The following is an 18,750-nucleotide window of genomic DNA, read 5'->3' as shown; positions in this document are numbered from 1 at the left end:
TGCGAGTCAGTGCGTGTGCAAAATCACACAAAGTTAAAAACCTCTATTCTGCTTTCAATGACACCATTTTGGCTGTTTTCCCTTGTAAAAAGTCTATACGTTGATGACAATTTGTTTACTTTAATAAATGTTTTGTGCCCTGGCCGGTTTGGTTCAGCGGTTAGAGCGTCGGCCTGTGGTCCAGAGAGACTCGTGTTCAGTTCCCGCTAAGGGCACGTACCTCGGTTGCAGTTTGTCCCCGGCCCCAGTTGGGGTTGTGCAGGAGGCAGCCACTTGATGTGTCCCTTTCACGTCAGTGTTTCTCTCTCTCCCTCTCTTCCTCTCTCTCCCTCCCACTCTATCTGAACAAAAATGAAAAAATGTCCTCAGGTGAGGATAAAAAAAAAAAATGTTTTGAGATCTACTTATTATGTTAGTTAATGTTATATTGTGCTAGTAATAGTTATAATATAACAATATAACCATTACTAATATATTAATTATATTATTAGTAATAGTTGAAAAAATCATGGATATGATCTTATTTCAGAATTTTAGAAAAACTGAAAATTGTAATAACAAAACATATCAAGATTCTTGCACAACTTTGATAATGTCCCACGCATAAAACCTCCTAATATTTACTTATAGAGTCTTTCTGAGAACAGATCTAAATCCTAGGAAAAGACCCCGAACACCGTGTTCAAAGAGAAGTCTTTCAGATTCTGGCCCTCTCAATCCAAGAACTGCAGATTTATGAGTGGAAACTATTGGCAAATAGAAGCGATAAATGCAACTGGATAAATCTCAGTTGAGGCAGGCTCAGGGGTTATTCATGGCAGTCTTCGAGAACACGAACTGTGCCCATGCCCAGAAAGTGGCTTTCCACTTCGGCTTAGGTCCAAAGAAGACAATGTGGGCTTAGCTGTAACAAGCTCATGGCTAGACACAAAAAAAATAAAATAAATAAATATAAAATCAGGGAATAACTCAGTGATGTTAGGGTAATTCAATGAGATATGTGGCCTTCTCTTTAAGAACAGGTTAGGCAGTCCAGCCAGTGTGGCTCAGTGGTTGAGCAGCGACCCATGCACCAAGAGGTCACTGGTTCGATTCCCAGTCAAGGCACATGCCCAGGTTGTGGGCCAAATCCCCAGTGAGGGGCATGAAGGAGGCGGCCAATCGATGTTCTCTCTCATCGATGTTTCTATCTCTCTCTCCCTCTCACTTCCTCTCTCTATAAAATCAATAAAGAAGAAAAAAATAAGAAAAGGTAGGCAGAAGAATAGAACCATCATTTGGTTAAGTTTGGTTCAAGTTTGATTCTGCTTAGAAAACAAGGGACAGAATTAGATGACTTTTTAGGTTTTCTTCATGTTTTTAAGTTTCTTCAAATATGGCAAATATATATGAAATATTCTAAATGAACTCCTGAATTTTGGAAGATTATATTCTGACCTTCTGCTAAACACAGAAAAAACTCAAGTAAGCACCAAAGTATATGTTAGAAGGCTCAACATAAAGGTATTCAAACAAACACTTATTGACTAATTAATATATTAATTATGAAATGAACAAATTATTCTAAATTTTCCTCTAGCAAAAAGCCACTGATAATGTATGCTCATGTGATAACAATGTTGAACCAGTTTTCTCAAACACTGTTTCTCAAGTACAGTGATTCTCAAGATGTGGTCCCCTGGAAATTTTGCATTGCCTGGAAATTTGTTTGAAATATGAAAATTTGGGCCCCACCCTAGGTCTATAGAATCAGGAACTCTGAGTATGAATCCCTGTATTCTGCATTTTAGCAAACCCTCCTGGGTGATTCTAACCCACCCTTAAGTCTGGAATAGGAGATAGGAGATAGGAGGGCCATCTTTCTCTCACTTTATCATTTGAGGTGAAGATGCACTAACCGTGGCAAAAGACACAGGGAAAAATGTCGAGGGAGGAGCACTAGAATGCAATTATTTTTTTCTTCACCATGTTAAAGTAAAATAAGTCAGCAAGTCCTCGAAGACCTGCAGACACTAGTCAGAACCTCATTATGAAGCTGTTTCAGTGCTGGAAAAGATAAATATCCTACATGACAGTATTGGCAGTTCCCAGCCAGGCAACCGCTCTGCCTCCCGGTCTGGGGTGTTGGCTTTCATAGCCACATTATAAACTTCTATCAAACATGTATTGAACACTTGTGACACATGAAACAGCCTCTCTACAGAAAGAAATTACAGCTGTCAGCTTGCATCTGCGCAGCCCCAGATTTAATAGCTGATTGAAAATACCTGGGTAAGAACCCATTTGTAACCAGAGGTGAAGAGTACAAGCTGATTTACTTCCTGGAAAATGTTTAGAGGAAAGTCCTTTAAATATATGTATTTCCTTCGATTATCGTTTTCACATTCCTCCAACTTCCGGCTGCAGAACAGAAAAGCCAAGCTAATATTGGGCGATGCCTGTGGATGTCTGCAGGGTTGTCTGGATTGACAACTCTATGGCTGTTCCTAATGATTCTGTATTGAAGATAAAAGGTTATTCAAGTCACTTGGAGTTGTCTCTTTCAAATAAAATGCTTGCTTTGTGTCTCCGGGCCACGCCAGAGCGCAGATGTCGGACTGCACTCGCCTCTCCACGAGCATCACTGAATAGCCCAATCAGAGGAGAACAAACACCCAGTGCTCTTGATCTGCTCTGGAGTAAATCACTTATTGTTAAAGGGTGTTCCAGAAAACTTCAAATCCAGGCAGATTGCCTGCTCATGGCAACTAAAAATAAACTCTGTTGAGAGGAAAGAAAGCTGGGAACACGACCGGGGAATCAAAGGTGACGCTGTTCCTATGTAAACCTGCAGTATACTTTTCTTATATGAGGACCCATGCCTCTGGAAAGCCTCTTGGTAGAGACACAGTGCATGTGATAGTTCAGCTGGCAAGGGTCCCTTGACAAAATCTAAATGCTGATTTTTTTCCAAAATCCTAGTGACATCAGGTTGATGTTATAAATATTTCTAATTTCGTAGGTGATTCGACTATAGGCTTTAACCTTGGAAGGGCAGAGGGTCTGTGTGTATAGAGAACTTGGGGAGGGGTGGAGGAGAGAAGAGAAATTTTTTAAAAGTTAAGAATACTGCAATAAAACCAATTAATGTATGCACCCCCCCCATACACACACAAACTATTTACTAAATGTTTTGAAGTGACTGATATTTGCTAGTAATAATTACTATTTAAAATATCTGCCTAAAAGTATATATATTTTGTTAAACCACCAACAATAAGACAAATGTTTCCTGACTCAAAGTCATTTTGACCTCTTCTCTTTTCCCAATTTTATCTTACAACCTGATACAAAATATTAATAATAAATTAAGGCATCTCCAATTACATTTTTCTACTCATACCAGGCAGGGGGGTCAGGGTGGGGGGATGAGGAAAAAAGAAGACCTTTACTTCAAATAAATGGGATAGATATTGACCACCCTCCCCATTCATACCTGAAGGAATAATCGGGCTGATTAACTGCGACAGTGCTGGCTACCAATGCTCTCCTATTGGTTTTCCTCAATACCAAGAGGAAACAAGAATGCCTCCAATCTGATGCTGACACTCCGAGTCAAGGCTGCACACATGCTAAACCAACAGTTATCTTAAGAAATCAAAATGCATTTGTGGACTTTTTTTATAACTTTATTAAGTAACTCAACTAAATGCTTTCCCTTGTATTTACTGGCCCTAACGCCCTCAATATATTAGCAGTCCTCTTTTAGGTCCCTTTAAGTTCTGACTCTATATATTCAAATGAATTTACATGAATTCTTCTGTCCTGATGGAATTATGTTAAATCAACTGATTTCCTAAAAGTACACTGTATCCTGAGATATAGAACCCTAATTACTTTGTCCACAGCTGCTATGAAGTTTGGGTAAAAAGTGGCGATTAGATTTGGTTCCATTCTGACTAGGAAGATGCCCGGTGACTTTTATCGCTAGTAATTCTCTCATTAGTATGTTCTGTCAGAATTCTCAGTTAAATTTATGACTACATATTTTTTAAACTCACTATACATGGAAGTCCTTCATACAGTAATGGTGAGACTATACAGTAACTGTTGGTGACGGCCACTTTCCTGGCCTCCCGTATAAAGTTGGTCAGAAAACTGATACTTATATATCTCTGAAGGCTTATAGCCATGCTGATCCAATTTCCACAGCTGTGAATACTGTATTAAATATAATTTTATTAAATATTTTCTTTTTCTTTTTGTAATTAAAATACATATATATTTCAATTCCTAAGATAATGCACTCATACACAGGGAGAAAGTTCTTTGCAATAACTCATGTTGGAACATTGATTTCTTTTTTTTTTTTTTTTTTGATATTTTGTTCAGAGAGAGAGAGAAATATCGATGTGAAAGGGACACATCAAGTGGTTGCCACCCTCACAACCCAACCAGGGCCGGGGACAAACTGCAACCGAGGTACATGCCCTTAGTGGGAACCGAACCCGGGTCTCTCTGGACCGCAGGCCGACGCTCTAACTGCTGGGCCAAACTGGCCAGAGCACATTGATTTCTTAAAAAAAAAAAAAAAGTACAAGGAAACGTAGAAGCTCAATGGACAGAACCTCTTGCTTAAGGAAATTCTTTTTTTTTCCCTTAGAAAACCCATTTTTCCCTGCAAAGCAAAAATCCTGTTCACGGATGCCAGAACTACACAAATACTTCACAGGGATCACACTAATCTTTGCCTCACTTTTCCCTGCAGCACTGGAGCCAAACAAGGCACCGTTTATACATCACTGCCTTTTTAACTGATATTTTAAAATGTGAGCACTATATGATTAGTTGTGAAGAGGGGGATTAAGGGCATGGTCTCCTCTGAACGCCCCCAGGTCTCACATTAAACTTTAAGCCATAACTGAAAGTTGGGCAAATACTCTCATATTTGCAACTTAATAATACTTAATACCCATTTATAATGTAATGAGTCTCTCATATGGTGTGATGTGTCTCTAAACTGCCATTAAGATTTGCAATAGCAAGTCATCTTGTTAGTCTCTGCTCTAACTGTTCACCATCACCCTTTTGGCACCGTTATAAAGCAAAATCCCAACTTACTCTCTGCAAAACTCCTCCGAAGCTACTACCCCATCCAGTCTCCAGGGTCTAATTTGCAGATATTAAGACACCCTAATGAGATGGCATGTGTAATAATCACCTACTGGCTTGAGAATACCTGGTACTGTTCTAATTATATTTTAATTATTTTTATGTAACCATGTGGGGTTTGAGCTTATTAAAAGTACGGCAGGGGTGATATATAAAACTATCTATTGTTTGCAAAGAATTCAAGAATTACTAATCTCAAAAGAAAGTGAATGACCCTTTGGAAGCATCTAGCATTTTTCAGAAAATTTATAAATAGAACAAGTTTTACATTCTTGCAATAAGTATTCCAAGAAGTAGTAACCGACGTTTCCTGGCTACCATTTTGCACTAAGATTGATATTTGACTTGAAATAATAAACCAATAATGTCCTTTTCATTATATGAAGATATTCACTTATAGTGATTGCACCCTGCTGTGAATTAGAAGGCTTACCAAATAATAATATCTGAAGAATCTCTGCAGTACAAGTGGGATATGCTGACTTTCTTAAACCCATTGAGCCATTGCCCTGTCAAACCTTCAATTAGTCATGGAGAGCCAGGCTGAGAGGATTTCTCAAATAATGCCCATTTCGTCTTCAACTGTGAATCACTGACATTTAGTAGAAATGGAAATGTGAGTGAATGAATGGAGAACGGGACAAACAGAGGTCAGGATGAGGATAACACTGACTTCAGTTTGGAAGATGTATTGGGTTTGAGACATCAGATAGAGGTGTCCAGCGGACTGTTGGAAATAGGAGACAGCTAAGGATTAAGATTTAAAGGTGATTATTATATATGGGAGAATGAATACTGTAGACATAGATGAGCTGGAAAAGGGGAAAGTCAAGGGATGGAGACAGACATAGACTGAGAGAGGGGGGAGGAATAGGTGAGACCCAACCTTCCAGAAAGCCTATGCTCGGGGCTAAGGAAAAAGAACTAAGAGAAAAATATACAGAAAAAAAAATGTAACCAAAGAATAAAAGAGATTCCTTTATAAGGTACCCTAACTTTCTTTCAGAACAAATACCCTTTTCTTTCTGTCTTTTTTATTTATTCATTATTTGTATCGGCCACTACAATGAAAAAGGCAGAAATCAGGGGACATACAGAACACAAATGACCATTCTGTCTATAAGTGCTATTTTCTTTTGAAGAACTTGAAACAATTCTCCCTCTTCTATAGGGTAGTTAAGGTCCCTTCCCCCAGCCATTCCCAGGACATACCCGCAGGCATGCACACAACCCCAGACCACATACCTGGATGCCAATGAGGATGCCTTTCTGGGGTATCTTAAATCCTGTTGAAAGCATTGCCTTTAGGAAAGCTGTATGTATACCTTCTCCAAAACAAGCCACCTGTTTAGAATAAATTTTAAAATAATAAAATAAACTAAAAGGGAGCAAATAATCGCCAACCACTTTTACAAAAAAACAGAAAACACAACTACAAATAGACAGCACTTTATTCACAGGCTCCTTTGCTAGGTTTTATTGAGTTGCCCATGCAATCTAAACCCAGGGATGAAAAGGCTGGCCAGGGCAGATGTATCTTATGTTTTTAATTAAGCATAATGAATGAATAAGCAATTCTTTCTCTATCCAACAACACTCCATGGAACAACATAACTGGATTCTACTGTGAGTTATTTGGATACAAATCACAGCTTCTGGTCCATAATGTGGTGAGCTACCAAATGTTAATATGACATAATGCTTCAATAACAGTGTACGTTGTGTGTGCTATGCAACTGTGCGTGAATTCACAGGTCAGTAGCACAAATGCATAACTGCTGATCAATCGGTTAGGAGTCATTTCACACAGCTTATAAGAAAGCCTTCTGAGCCATTCAATAAACCCATGAAGATCCCAAAGGAGTTTGTCTGTTTTTTTTATAATTTTCATAGAATGAACCTAAATACCATGCTACTAGCCCTGAATCCCACAGCCAGAAGTAAAATATAATTGTAAACTAACACGTAATGTCACAAGATATAGAGGCTCCGTCTACGATAGTTGTGTTATAATGTAACTACGAGTCACACGGCCAGCACGATCATAGAACAAGTGGTATACAGCAACATGATGGGACTAGACTCTTCCATGCACATCATCATTTCACACAGGAACAGAACCATCGTTACAGTAAATAACACTGACGGCTAAATTCATTCTGTAAGCAAATGACTCCCTTACTGTGAAACGAAAGTTCCCATCACTTTGACCTTCAGCTGACCACCAGTATACAGGGTGGGGCAAGAGTAGGTTTACCGTCATGAGTACATGAAGCACAAAGTTTATTCTTGTATTATTTATTAATTATTGTATTATTTTCCATATAAACTACTGTAAACCTACTTTTGCCACACCCTGTATACTCCACAGTGAAGATTTTCTTTTCTTTGGTCAAATTCTGGCCAACTATCTGAATGGAACCCAAATTCTAATGAAAGAAACCAGGCCACGCTATCATAATTGCAGATACAACAATACAGAAGAGGTTTCAGCAGTTTTGTACAGAAAAACATATAAAAAAAACTCAGATATTCAAGTAAAGATTAGGACTGATATCCCCACCTCACCAGTAGGAATATAAAATGCTCCTCCCCTAGATCTGGAGCTGAAGGTTCATTCAATCCCTCAACAAGCCATTTGAATACTGAAAACATCTTTTCGAAGCATAATTGACATTTCACTGAGCTAGAATTATTCTGATTTCAGTTATACAGTAGACCTCGTAACATCACACTGGAAATATGACCCCAGTAGTGGAAGAAGAATTATCTCTTTTTATGTTTCGGGAAAAAATACAACAAAGGGAAAGTCAACTTTCTATTCTTTCATATTTCCATAGGTCAATAACTCCAATGATGTACGTCTGGAGGCAGAAAGGACTTCGGCGCTGAAAACAGACCTGCCACACTAGAGCAAAGGGCATGAAGGAAAACAGATTTCTCCTTAATCTGAACCCTGGACCAGCTGAAAATGGCCCTGCTACTGAGTCACCATGGCATCAAGATACACCGGGAAAGAGCCTCCTTCAAAGGCCCAGAAATGAAATGGAGGCCCCCCTCCCACTTTAAAGTTAGGTTTTCTCACCTATTAAATTAAAAGCAGTTGCAAAGGAGCTAAGAGAATGCAATTATCGTTCCAAATACAAACAAGATAACCATTTATCCCCCACTGCCAGCCGCCCGGTCTCACTTGGCTTCTCATCACAGACCTTGCTTGTAACCAGGCAACCACATAAAACATCCCGTATTTATTGCAATTAAATGTTTCCCCTTTCAGGTTTTCCTCAATACCAAGAGGAAACAAGAATGCCTCCAATCTGATGCTGACACTCCGACGTGCACGGGTGAGAAAGTGAAGGTTGTATCTGGTACGTCTGTCAAGGGCTAGGTGATTTATAAAACGTCCTGACACTGACATGTAGGGAACTTTCTAGAATCTGACAGCTCTCTACAAGGAACACATTTCACATTCTTGAAGAAACCTTCAGCTGACAGAGCCTCAACACAAGTGAAGAGGGACATCCAGTGGCCAGTCCCATTATAATTTTTAGATAATCCCCAAGAGATCAAATTCACTTTGAACGTGGCTCTGAAATTTTGCATATATTTTTTGCGTGTTGCACAGTATTTAGGTCCATGATCTTTCTAATGCTGTATAGTCATTTCACATATTGCTAGTAAAAATCCACTGGTCTAATTGGGGGGGGGGGTGATATTGCAGTGAGACCCGAGAATCTTAAAATAAAAAGAAAGACCTAGAGATGTTTGAAAGATATTCTCCATGTGTAAAGTGGAAATGAATTAGGGACACATGTTGAAATACAAGTGAAAATTTACTCTGATACCCAAAAGTAAAAGATTTTTCTTTAGCTCAAAGTTCTTAAGCCCTTTCAGACTTACTCTGATAGCAGAAGTTTAGGTCCCCTTACTATTTACTAACTTACTCTATTCAGATCATAAAACCATATATTGCAAAGCAGATTTAATGAGCATCCATGGAGCCTTGACCAATTACCTCTCCAGTGGAAGCCATCTCGCACCGCAGAATGGGGTCAGCATCCCTCAGCCGGGGCCAGGAAAACATGGGAGCCTGTCAGAAGCAACAGGGGAAAAATATGTGAGAAAGGTATAAACGGATTAAGAGAGAAAAAAATACATTTACTGAATCATCTCTCACACGATTCATTTAGGCTATGGTAGACATGTAAAAAAATCTCTTTGGTCCAAGCATCTGACTTGAAAAATAGCTTTAAAACTCTGTTCCAAGAATTTCTTGAGCTCTTAGCCAAAAACTTGGGTTAAATAATCACAAATTATTTCTGTAAATAGGGCCCCTGTGACCGGTCCAAGCCAGTGTTTCTAATCTGGCCTACACAGAGTCTTACTGGAGTGATTTCAAACGAAGTCTACTGGGCATTGGTTTACCCAAACACCGAGTTCAAACACATTTTTCTCTTGGTTGGCTTTTGAAACATTCCTCTTCTTGTTTTGATCATTTGAACTTGCTACAAGCCACCTTGCCAGAAATTTCTGTCTGTGAGCTGACTTCTGAGATATTAAACTGTTGTTGACACCTCTTTAAAAGCTTTGAAAAACATTCTGCTTGGAAGCACTTTTGCTCAGAACTTTTATATGAACTAGACTATAGATAGGAGTACTTTTCTTTCATTCATTTTTATCAGTGCAACTCACTGAGAACCAAATTCTTATTTCTCACATATATCCATCTATCTAGTCTAGACTCTCTCTCCTTGGATTCTGGCACCCCTCTGAGTCATCATAGGAACTGTAGGTTGGAGTCATGTCACTGGGTCATTCATCTTAGTCAACTTCTTACACATTCCTGCACTCCAGCTTCTCAATACCCTCACCTGTTGATATCCACCCACCTCACTAGAGCTATATAAAGCTCGACTATAAGTAATTTGAAAAAGTAGATTCATATACAATAATAACTAGGATAGAAGTAAACTGGAAGATATAGTGAATTTTGAAAAGTGCATATCTATCCATCAATATTGTTTTTATATTTTTTATTTTTGTTAGTCCTCACCTGAGGATATTTTTCCATTGATTTTTAGATAGAATGGATGGGAGAGGAAAAGACAGAGAGAGACATGAATGGGAGAGAGACACATCAATTGGCTGCCTCCGCTTGACCCTGACCAGGACTGGGGATCGAAACTGCAACTCAGGTACCTGCCCTTGACTAGGAATCGAACCTGAGACCTTTTGGTCTGCAGGCTGACGCTCTAACTGCTGAGCCCAACTGGCCAGGATATCAATATCATTTTTAGCAGGACACTGTTTCATCTTAAGTAAGATTGATAAAGACTTTTTATTTATAGCTTCAACTTAAAGCTTCCACGGTATAAGTCAGAAGTCAGAGTCTCTACTGTAACACAATTATGGTTGAGGTCACTAGTACATGTAGGAATGCAAGTCTTTTGAAGGCATCTAAAATATGTGTGTGTCACATAAATATATCACTAGATATAAATTAATTTTGTGTGTGCTTCATCTAAAAACTTCGTAGGTGTTTATATAATATGTCACTAATCCTCTTGCCTGTCCAGTAAACTACTTAGAGTCCTAATTATAATTGTTCTGTGCATGGACACACTAGACCAGTAGTTCTCAACCTTCCTAATGCCATGACCCTTTAATACAGTTCTTCATGTTGTGGTGACCCCTAACCATAAAATTATTTTTGTTGCTACTTCATAACTGTAATTTTGCTACTGTTATGAATCACCATCGGAAAATATGTGTTTTCCAATGGTCTTAGGTGACCCCTGTGAAAGGGTCGTTTGACCCTCAAAGGGGTTGCGACCCACAGGTTGAGAACCGCTGTACTAAACCCTTAGAGAAGCACAGTGGCTTTATTACATGTTATCACTAGAAATAGATGTATATACCAGAAATTCATGAAGAAACCCTTAGGTTTTCTCAGTCACTCTTCATAAAGGTATTGGCAATGTTGTCACTTTCACATCCGCACTGTGAACAGAAACTGCCATCTCAACTTGTCAAGTGGGAAAACTGTGCCACCAAGAAAGTAGAGACTAAGCCAAGATCACAGGGGAAAGACGTTTTCAAGATTCATGTGTTCTTGAAGTCTTGGCACAATTCAAAAGTGGCTCAATTTAAGCCTTGCCCTAACAATATATATGTTTATGATTTCTGTTTACCAGCTAAACTGGCACCATCAGGCACCAGCTGCGTGAACGTAGTTTATAATTCACTCAGCTTGTCGGTTTTGAAGTTACACAGTTCCAAACGATTTTCAAATCTCTCTCAAATACACAGTAGTTTACATAAAGTTGACGTAGAGCACCTGCTGTACATTATTCAAAGGAAACATCCTAACTCCCTAGTCCAGCATTTCACTTAGAAGGTTCATAACATATCACGATTCTTTTGATGAAAAATTGTTCCTTTAATTTCCTTGGAATTTACAAAAATGGCTAATAGATTTTTTTCCCCCAAATATTACCTTAATTGCAACATAGTCAGCAGGAATGATGGGATGCTCCAATGTTGGAAGAGGTTTCTCATCAATGTTCTCTCCAATCATCACTTTGGTGGCCACATCAATGAAGTCCACCCCAAGGGTCTTAGAAACAAAGGGGAAGGATCGAGAAGCTCTCAGGTTACACTCAATCACCTAGAGAGAGAACAAAATTCAGAAGAAGAGAAAAAATGGTGAGAACTCATGACAACAATGTTAATATACAGCAGTTGGTTCCAGCTGATACTGACTGGGGCCCTGCCCCTGTTTTGCCAGCTTCTGCCTTTACTCCCATTGCCTGCACTTTTGCTAACTGGTTTTCTTTCATTCAGTATCTGTACCTCTGACTTTCTTTCCCCTTTGCACAGCCCCATGGCCTCACACTGCTGACAGACTGACGTAACGCAGAGCTCAGATACTCCCACATCCCCACCATAAGCCTTCACGGGACTTTCATTGGCCATCAGATTAAGGACAAGGCCTTGAAGGCCTTCTACCCTCCTGTCTCAGGATGACCTCATGTTATCTTGGACCACCTACATGGCCCCAGTCTTACATTCCAGTTTACCTTGCACTATTTCCCTAGGGAAAAAATGATCTTTTCTTTAGTCACTATCTCCTAAAATATGTAGAATTTTCTCATAGATTTTTTTTATTATTACTTTAGAGAGAGAGGAAGGGAGAGAGAGATAGAAACATCGATGAGAAAGAACATCAATTGGTCGCCTCCTGCATGCCCCCCACTGGAGGTTTGTCCCACAACCTGGACATGTGTCCTGACCAGTTACCGGTGACCTCTTGGTGCATGGGTCGATGCTGAACCACTGGGCCACACCAGCCAGGCTTTCATAGATGTTCTGTGTGAAATGTCCTCTGTGAAATGTCCTCTCTAACTTCCTTCCAGCCATTCTTTAAGATCAAGCTCAAAATACAAAATCTTCCTTAAAATCTTTTATAATCCACTTCAAATCAGACAACCAGACAAATTACACTCAAATACATGTTCATGCATGTACATGCATGCACATGTGTGCATGGGCAAACACACACACACTGGCAGATACACTCTCTCGCTCTCTCTACTCCATGCTGCTAATACCGTTTCATTTGTACATTCCTTCTGGTAGCTATTGTACTCTAACCTATGTCATGGTTATCTACAAATTCATCTTCTTCCTAGTCCTCACTGAATTAACAATCTTTGGGAGCAGAGATTGTGTTTTATAAATCTTCGTAACCACCATATGACTTTGCATAGCAGATGCTGAATCAATATTGGTTACGGATAGGTAAAATGAAATGAACTAAATTAATTAAGACTAACCTAGTTGATTTGACACTTTATATTTTTTGGTAAATAGTATACACAACAGCTTTCTTTTCTGGGAAAGAGTAAAGCAAAACTTCAGTGCATGTAATGTATGCCTATTATACTTGTTCAGTTTACGGTAGTCACTGTATCCATCTGTACTGTAGGTAGAAGACAGTGATCTTTCCAATAGACAGAGTGCTTTACAAAGCTGCATCTAACAGATCAGCGCCACCAAGAGCCTATGCTTTGAAACTAGGCAGGCATTATATGCTATGAAACATCTTACACCCAGTAACTAGCAGCGGCAGGGTCTCAGTTGCTCTGTGGTTGTGTTCACCGTGAAGATTACCACAGGTACACAAACCAACATTACCTAACACAGTAGTGCCGTTCTCTCAAACACCTTGACATTTCTTACCAAGACATCATTTCCTTTGACAAGAAATTGGACGTTGAATGGGCCAGAGATGGCAAAAGCCTTTGCGATCTTTCGCGTAGCATCCTTCACCTAGATCAAAAGAACAGTAAGATAGTGACCAAAATACATCTTAGATAAAAACAAACAAAAAAATGTTACAGAACCTCAAGTTTATATTTCTTTAATTTATCTTTACAGAGAGCTACATTTCCAATAATTATAATAATAACAATAATAATAGCCACTATTAGTCTTCTACTAACAAAATAATATATGCTAAATATTCACACCAGAATACCATGGGGGAAAAAACAAATATTTCACAGGATTATTTCTCTGCCAAATGCTCCGATCTACCTACAATAATAGATTCTGGTTTAACTTTGGAGGCCTAAAAAAATCCTTTTACTTAGTTGCTTCAGGACCAGAAACTGAGACCAAACTCTATCAGTCTAATGACCCACCAGCTGAGAGGTGCAGGCCAGGAAATTACATGGTACTGCAAAAATGCCGGTGAGATTTCTTGTACGTGCTTTTCTGTTGCCCTGGACTCTTCGAGGGTAAATATTATGGTCAGAATATTACGGCGTTTCCTTGCAGGGAGGGTCTGCACATCACATATAGGAATTTCTGTGTCCTACAGCCAGGGCCAGAAGGTGCCACCCTAAGAGGTGGCACTGGATGGGAAGTGAGAGCTCCATATTCATTTCACTTACAAGAGCGGTTCTGCAACTTAACTGGTTATAAAAGGAAGCAGAGGCCATGGCACACTGAGCTCTGAGATCTGGAAAAATCAGAGCTCTTGACACCATGTATTCTGATAAGAGAAACTGAAGCACTTTGGAATCGGCATGTTGTTCTCTGGTGTTACAAAGCATCCTGCTCCCTTCTCATTCTAGAATAAGGTATGACCTTCAGAATCCAACCCAATGCACAGTCAGCCAGACCGGCTTGCCTAGATTCTGATGGCAGGATGACTAGAAAGACTCACTAAAAAAGCCAAACTGACCTAAACTACTGACTACTAGAGTAACATCTGCAAGAATTAAGACGAGAGTCTCTAAGAATACACCTAGCAATGCATACTGAGAACTGAGGCAGTCTTCATTCTTGGGAAGGTCTTTAAAGCAGTGGTTCTAAAAGAGGGGTGAAAAGCCACATATCAGAAAGTTCTGGTTGAGGTGGGGTTAGGGGTGAACAGTGACAGCATCAGTTGCATAAGATTCCCGGACTGCTGTTTACCTGCTTCTAACCGCGAGAACTTGCCTTACAGGCTGCTCCCCTGTGAGTAGCTCCCACACATTAGCATCATATGCAGCCCACTTTTCCAAAGGTGGTCCCCCGACCAGGAGCAACAGCCTCACTTGTTTACAATGTGAATTATGGGGCTCTGCCCAGATCTACGGAATCAGAAAGTGGGGGTCGGGTCCAGGAAGCTGTCCTTGCACAGGTTCCCCAGGTGGTTACGATGCGCACAGAGGCAGAGAACCACTGCGCAAGCGCACAAGCGACACCACAGGCAGGGAAGGAGACTGTTGTCCTCATCATTAATTTTACCTGGAGCATGTCCTATATTGCTACCTGGCTGTAAAAAAAACAAAACTGTTTTATCTTTGCTCTTTCCCCTTCGCCTTTTATTTATAAATGATGACCTTTTCAATGGCTCCTTGGCTGATGGTTTGTGTGGGCAGCATCAGAGTCGCATCTCCCGAGTGGACACCTGCGTCCTCCACGTGTTCAGACATGGCATGGGAGATAACCTGGCCAAGACACGATTTGAGAAAGAGTTGTCAGGTACCTGCTTCAATGAAGCCACTGCCTTGCCCACCCCTTTGATTCCGACAGCCGCCTGGAGCATTGACCGGCGTCTTTGCAGAGTCCCCGAAGAGGAGAGGAGAGGAGCTGAGCTCGCAGACGTGTCAAGCCCCCCATGCAGTGACAGATTGCCTCTGGGGGAACCTGAGAGTGGCTGAGAGCTTCCCTCCCTCTTCCATTGATGAGAACAGGTGTAAATAATAGCAAAAGAGAACAACTACACCAACTCCTGTTGACATTTAAGAGCAGATAGAAAACTAAAGCCTTGGGAAGGGACTGCAGATAACTTTATTTTTTCCTTCCAGGTTAGGTTTTAGACACTGACAAGGAAAGAAGATGGGAGAGATCAATATCTAGCTAGGTATATGTCACAACTTAGGTGAACCGGAAAGAACATTCCAGATCCAAAGATCAAGATATCTTTACATTGAATTTGGAAAGAGGAGGGAAGTTAAAGGACAATATTCTTGTCCTCTTTTGTCGGTGAGGAAACTAAGGTAATAGAAGAATAAACGACTCAGGTACTGTGATGACTATGAGGCCAAGTCAGGATTTTGAACTTTTATCTCTCAGATTCTAATGTTTACGCCTCGATCACTGTAACTGAATGTTAATAGCGTGTGTCTTTGGGAAAGACCAGCGTGCAGGAGAATAATTGGGTGACTGTAAAAGACTTAGACTACAGAGAAGATTTACTTATCAGATTTATAGATGACTTAGAGCACAGTGACCTCTGAGTCTCAGGCCTCCCACTGTCTCTTGCTGTCTGTGACCTGGGCAAGATCTGGTAACACGGGAATAACAACAGGATCTGTCTCGCAGAATGTTTGTGAGGACAAAAGGACACATGTCCAGTGTCTGGCATGATATTCTGTGCATAGTAAACACTTAATTTTTTATAGTGTGTAGAAGTGAGGAGGCAAGAGTCCAACTGAGCACTGAAAACAGGATCTCTGAAGTCCTATGTCCGTCTCTGAATGTGACTCATTAAAAACACTGTGAATGACCTGGACCATTTCCAAAGGGGGGCGCCCGGGATGAAGAATGCAAAGCAGTGGCTGCATCAGACCACAGCTTCAGGAAGAGCTGATCTTGCAACTTGGAGCCAAATCAGTCCAACAGACTAACTTTACCAGCACAGAATTTGACAAAAATGTGGACTTTTCCAAGCCAGTCTCACAGTCCCCACTTCCACACTGGTATGACCACGTTTCTCTTATCTTATAACTCAGTCTCAAATATTGAAAACATTGAAAAAGTGGAAAGACTAAACATATATTCCACAATTCTGGAAGTCAGGAAGTCGGGGAGAAAAATTCTAGAGAAGCAGACTTTAGTACAAAAGAAAGAATATGTGTATATATAAAGCCAACCCCCAAACCATCATTATTATATATATTTATATAGTTTTAACTCATTTTGACCTGTTAATCTATAAGACAAAAAAAATAAATAAATAAGATCTTCCGTAGTGCTTTGAAGTATCCACAAAGTAGAAGATAAAGGCCTCTTATATTTTCTTAAAGTAAAAAAATAACATGGACTTTCTAAAACATAACTTCTATATTCAAGATAAACCATAAATGCCTGATTACACAAGGAGCAAACTGAAGGAAAACATTCTTCACATTTTTGTTTCTCCCTGAAGTTGGACACGTTCGATGCATTAGCAACATGAGGGGTGATATGGGAAGCCAATTTCATGTTATTATCATTATCCACCCTGCTCGGTTTGGCTTTGCTTTTATTAACCCAATAAAAAGAGGGCGGGTGAAAAATCCAGAGAAGAAAAACTACGGATTCAATTAGGAACTTGAGAAAGAAAAGTATTGGATGTTTTTATAACATCCGCTGGGACATAAAAGGAAACTCGAACAAAAGAAAATGAGAGAGAAAAATCTATTCAAAAAAGAATGAGACAGGATGATAATTAATTTTGAATATTATCAAAGAGAAAGCCCAACAGTATGAAACACAGGAACGATGATACCCATGACACACCAGCAGAGTTGTCAGTGAACTGGAAGATTTTTTTGGCTGAGCAGCTTGTCCATTATTATTAGAGACCTGTTTTGTAGAAATCATAAACTCTAAATCTGTGTTATATTTCAAAACTGCCAAGAAAAGGAATATATGATGGGCAGGCAGGGAGGGGGCAGACAGAGATGAAGTACTTACTCTTCCTTCTTTGCCGACAGCATCCATTTCTACTTCCCGGGCCCCCTCAATAAATTTTGTCAGCACCACTGGGTGTTCCTGTCATCAAGGAAAACAGAAGGACAGAACCTTTAGCTGAAATTATCTGTGCAGTTTTAAGCAAGCCAAGTACCTTAAGTAAATAAATACCAGGACAATACTTGCAAAAAAAAACAAACCTAATGCTAAACACACTACACCCACCCAAGAGCCAACTTTTTTTATAAGAACAAGGTCATTCTCTGCTTACAGTGAGAAAGAGGGTGTTTCTCGAAGTTTCAGCACTCAGCGCACTGAACATGAGTTTTAAAATTTCTCATACAGGCTTCTAGGTGAGTTAGAGGAAACGGGGGTGCTAGGGAGAGGGCAGAATGGGGTTCCTTTTCTGTTTCCAGAGTTATGGACAACTTACGGAAGAAAATATCTATTTTATTAATAAAAATTTATTATTGTTGGTTCAGGTTCTTTCTGCCTTCCTACACTTATCTTTCCCAAGTACTAAAATTTCCTAGGTAAGTGCTCTGTATGAGAATTGTAAGAGAATTCAGAAACAGAGTCAGTGACATTTTGTACAGTTTTATTAAGCCAAAGATGGGACCCTTTACCTAGAATTGATATGCGTTGAACCACTTCTAAAGTATGACATTTGCAATTGCAAAATCAAACATTTTTCTTCACTAATCTTAAAGCTGTTTCAGACTCCTTATCGTTCTTGAAGTTCTTCCCACACTCAGTTCCTTCCTAACTGATACAATGACGTCCACAACCAGATCATGTGAAGAGGCTGAAGGAGCAGCTCCGGGGTGGGTGTCTCTCCTCTGGCCCAGGCACCAGCGACCCACACCACTCACGGTCTTCTTACCAGACCCTGCTTTTACCTGTCTCCGTCGCCCTTTTCCCCAAACACACGCCACCTTCTCTCCTCAGCTTCATCTTTCAAAACTCAACGGGTCCTTCAAGGCCTAGCTATATGCTGCCTCCTCCCTGAAGCTTTCTCTGAACACCTCTTCCCCTCTGAACACAAACTCCTTTCGGCCACTGTCATGGAGTTTACCGTCTTATGCAAGTGTTCAATTTAATACATCTTATGTTCTTTAAGAGAAAACTTTAAATACAATAGAATTGGTAGAAAATTCAAAATAACCAGTGTCTTGTGCCACAAATACACTTTACCCTTCTGAAATTGTATTATTAAATGAGGCAAATCTCCACGCTTAATTTTTATCGCAAGCTACGGAGCATGCAACGGTGTATTAGCCGAAAACAAAAATAAGTTTAAAAAATTCTTTTCATCCATATTCCCCCCTTTTAAAATACTGAGTGTTCAGTGTGGCAGGCTGGTCAAGC

General features: G+C 39.9%; 1 protein-coding gene across 1 annotated transcript in view; it reads right to left on the bottom strand.

Moving 5' to 3' along the window:
• Positions 1–18,750, bottom strand: part of CPS1 (carbamoyl-phosphate synthase 1) — a 135,514-nt gene that overhangs the window by 4,965 nt on the left and 111,799 nt on the right. Inside the window, exons 32-37 of the mRNA XM_036254973.1 lie at positions 17,386–17,463; positions 15,045–15,152; positions 13,393–13,482; positions 11,648–11,818; positions 9,167–9,241; positions 6,397–6,495 (exon numbers count right to left, since the gene is read on the bottom strand). Of these exons, the coding sequence (XP_036110866.1) occupies positions 6,397–6,495; positions 9,167–9,241; positions 11,648–11,818; positions 13,393–13,482; positions 15,045–15,152; positions 17,386–17,463 (621 nt within the window). The remainder of the gene's footprint in view (positions 1–6,396; positions 6,496–9,166; positions 9,242–11,647; positions 11,819–13,392; positions 13,483–15,044; positions 15,153–17,385; positions 17,464–18,750) is intronic.

This window comes from Molossus molossus, unplaced genomic scaffold (genome assembly GCF_014108415.1).
Source record: "Molossus molossus isolate mMolMol1 unplaced genomic scaffold, mMolMol1.p scaffold_m16_p_11, whole genome shotgun sequence".
Classification (NCBI taxonomy): domain Eukaryota; kingdom Metazoa; phylum Chordata; class Mammalia; order Chiroptera; family Molossidae; genus Molossus; species Molossus molossus.
Note: the sequence above shows the minus strand (reverse complement) of the source record. Positions and strands in the feature narration are given on the sequence as shown.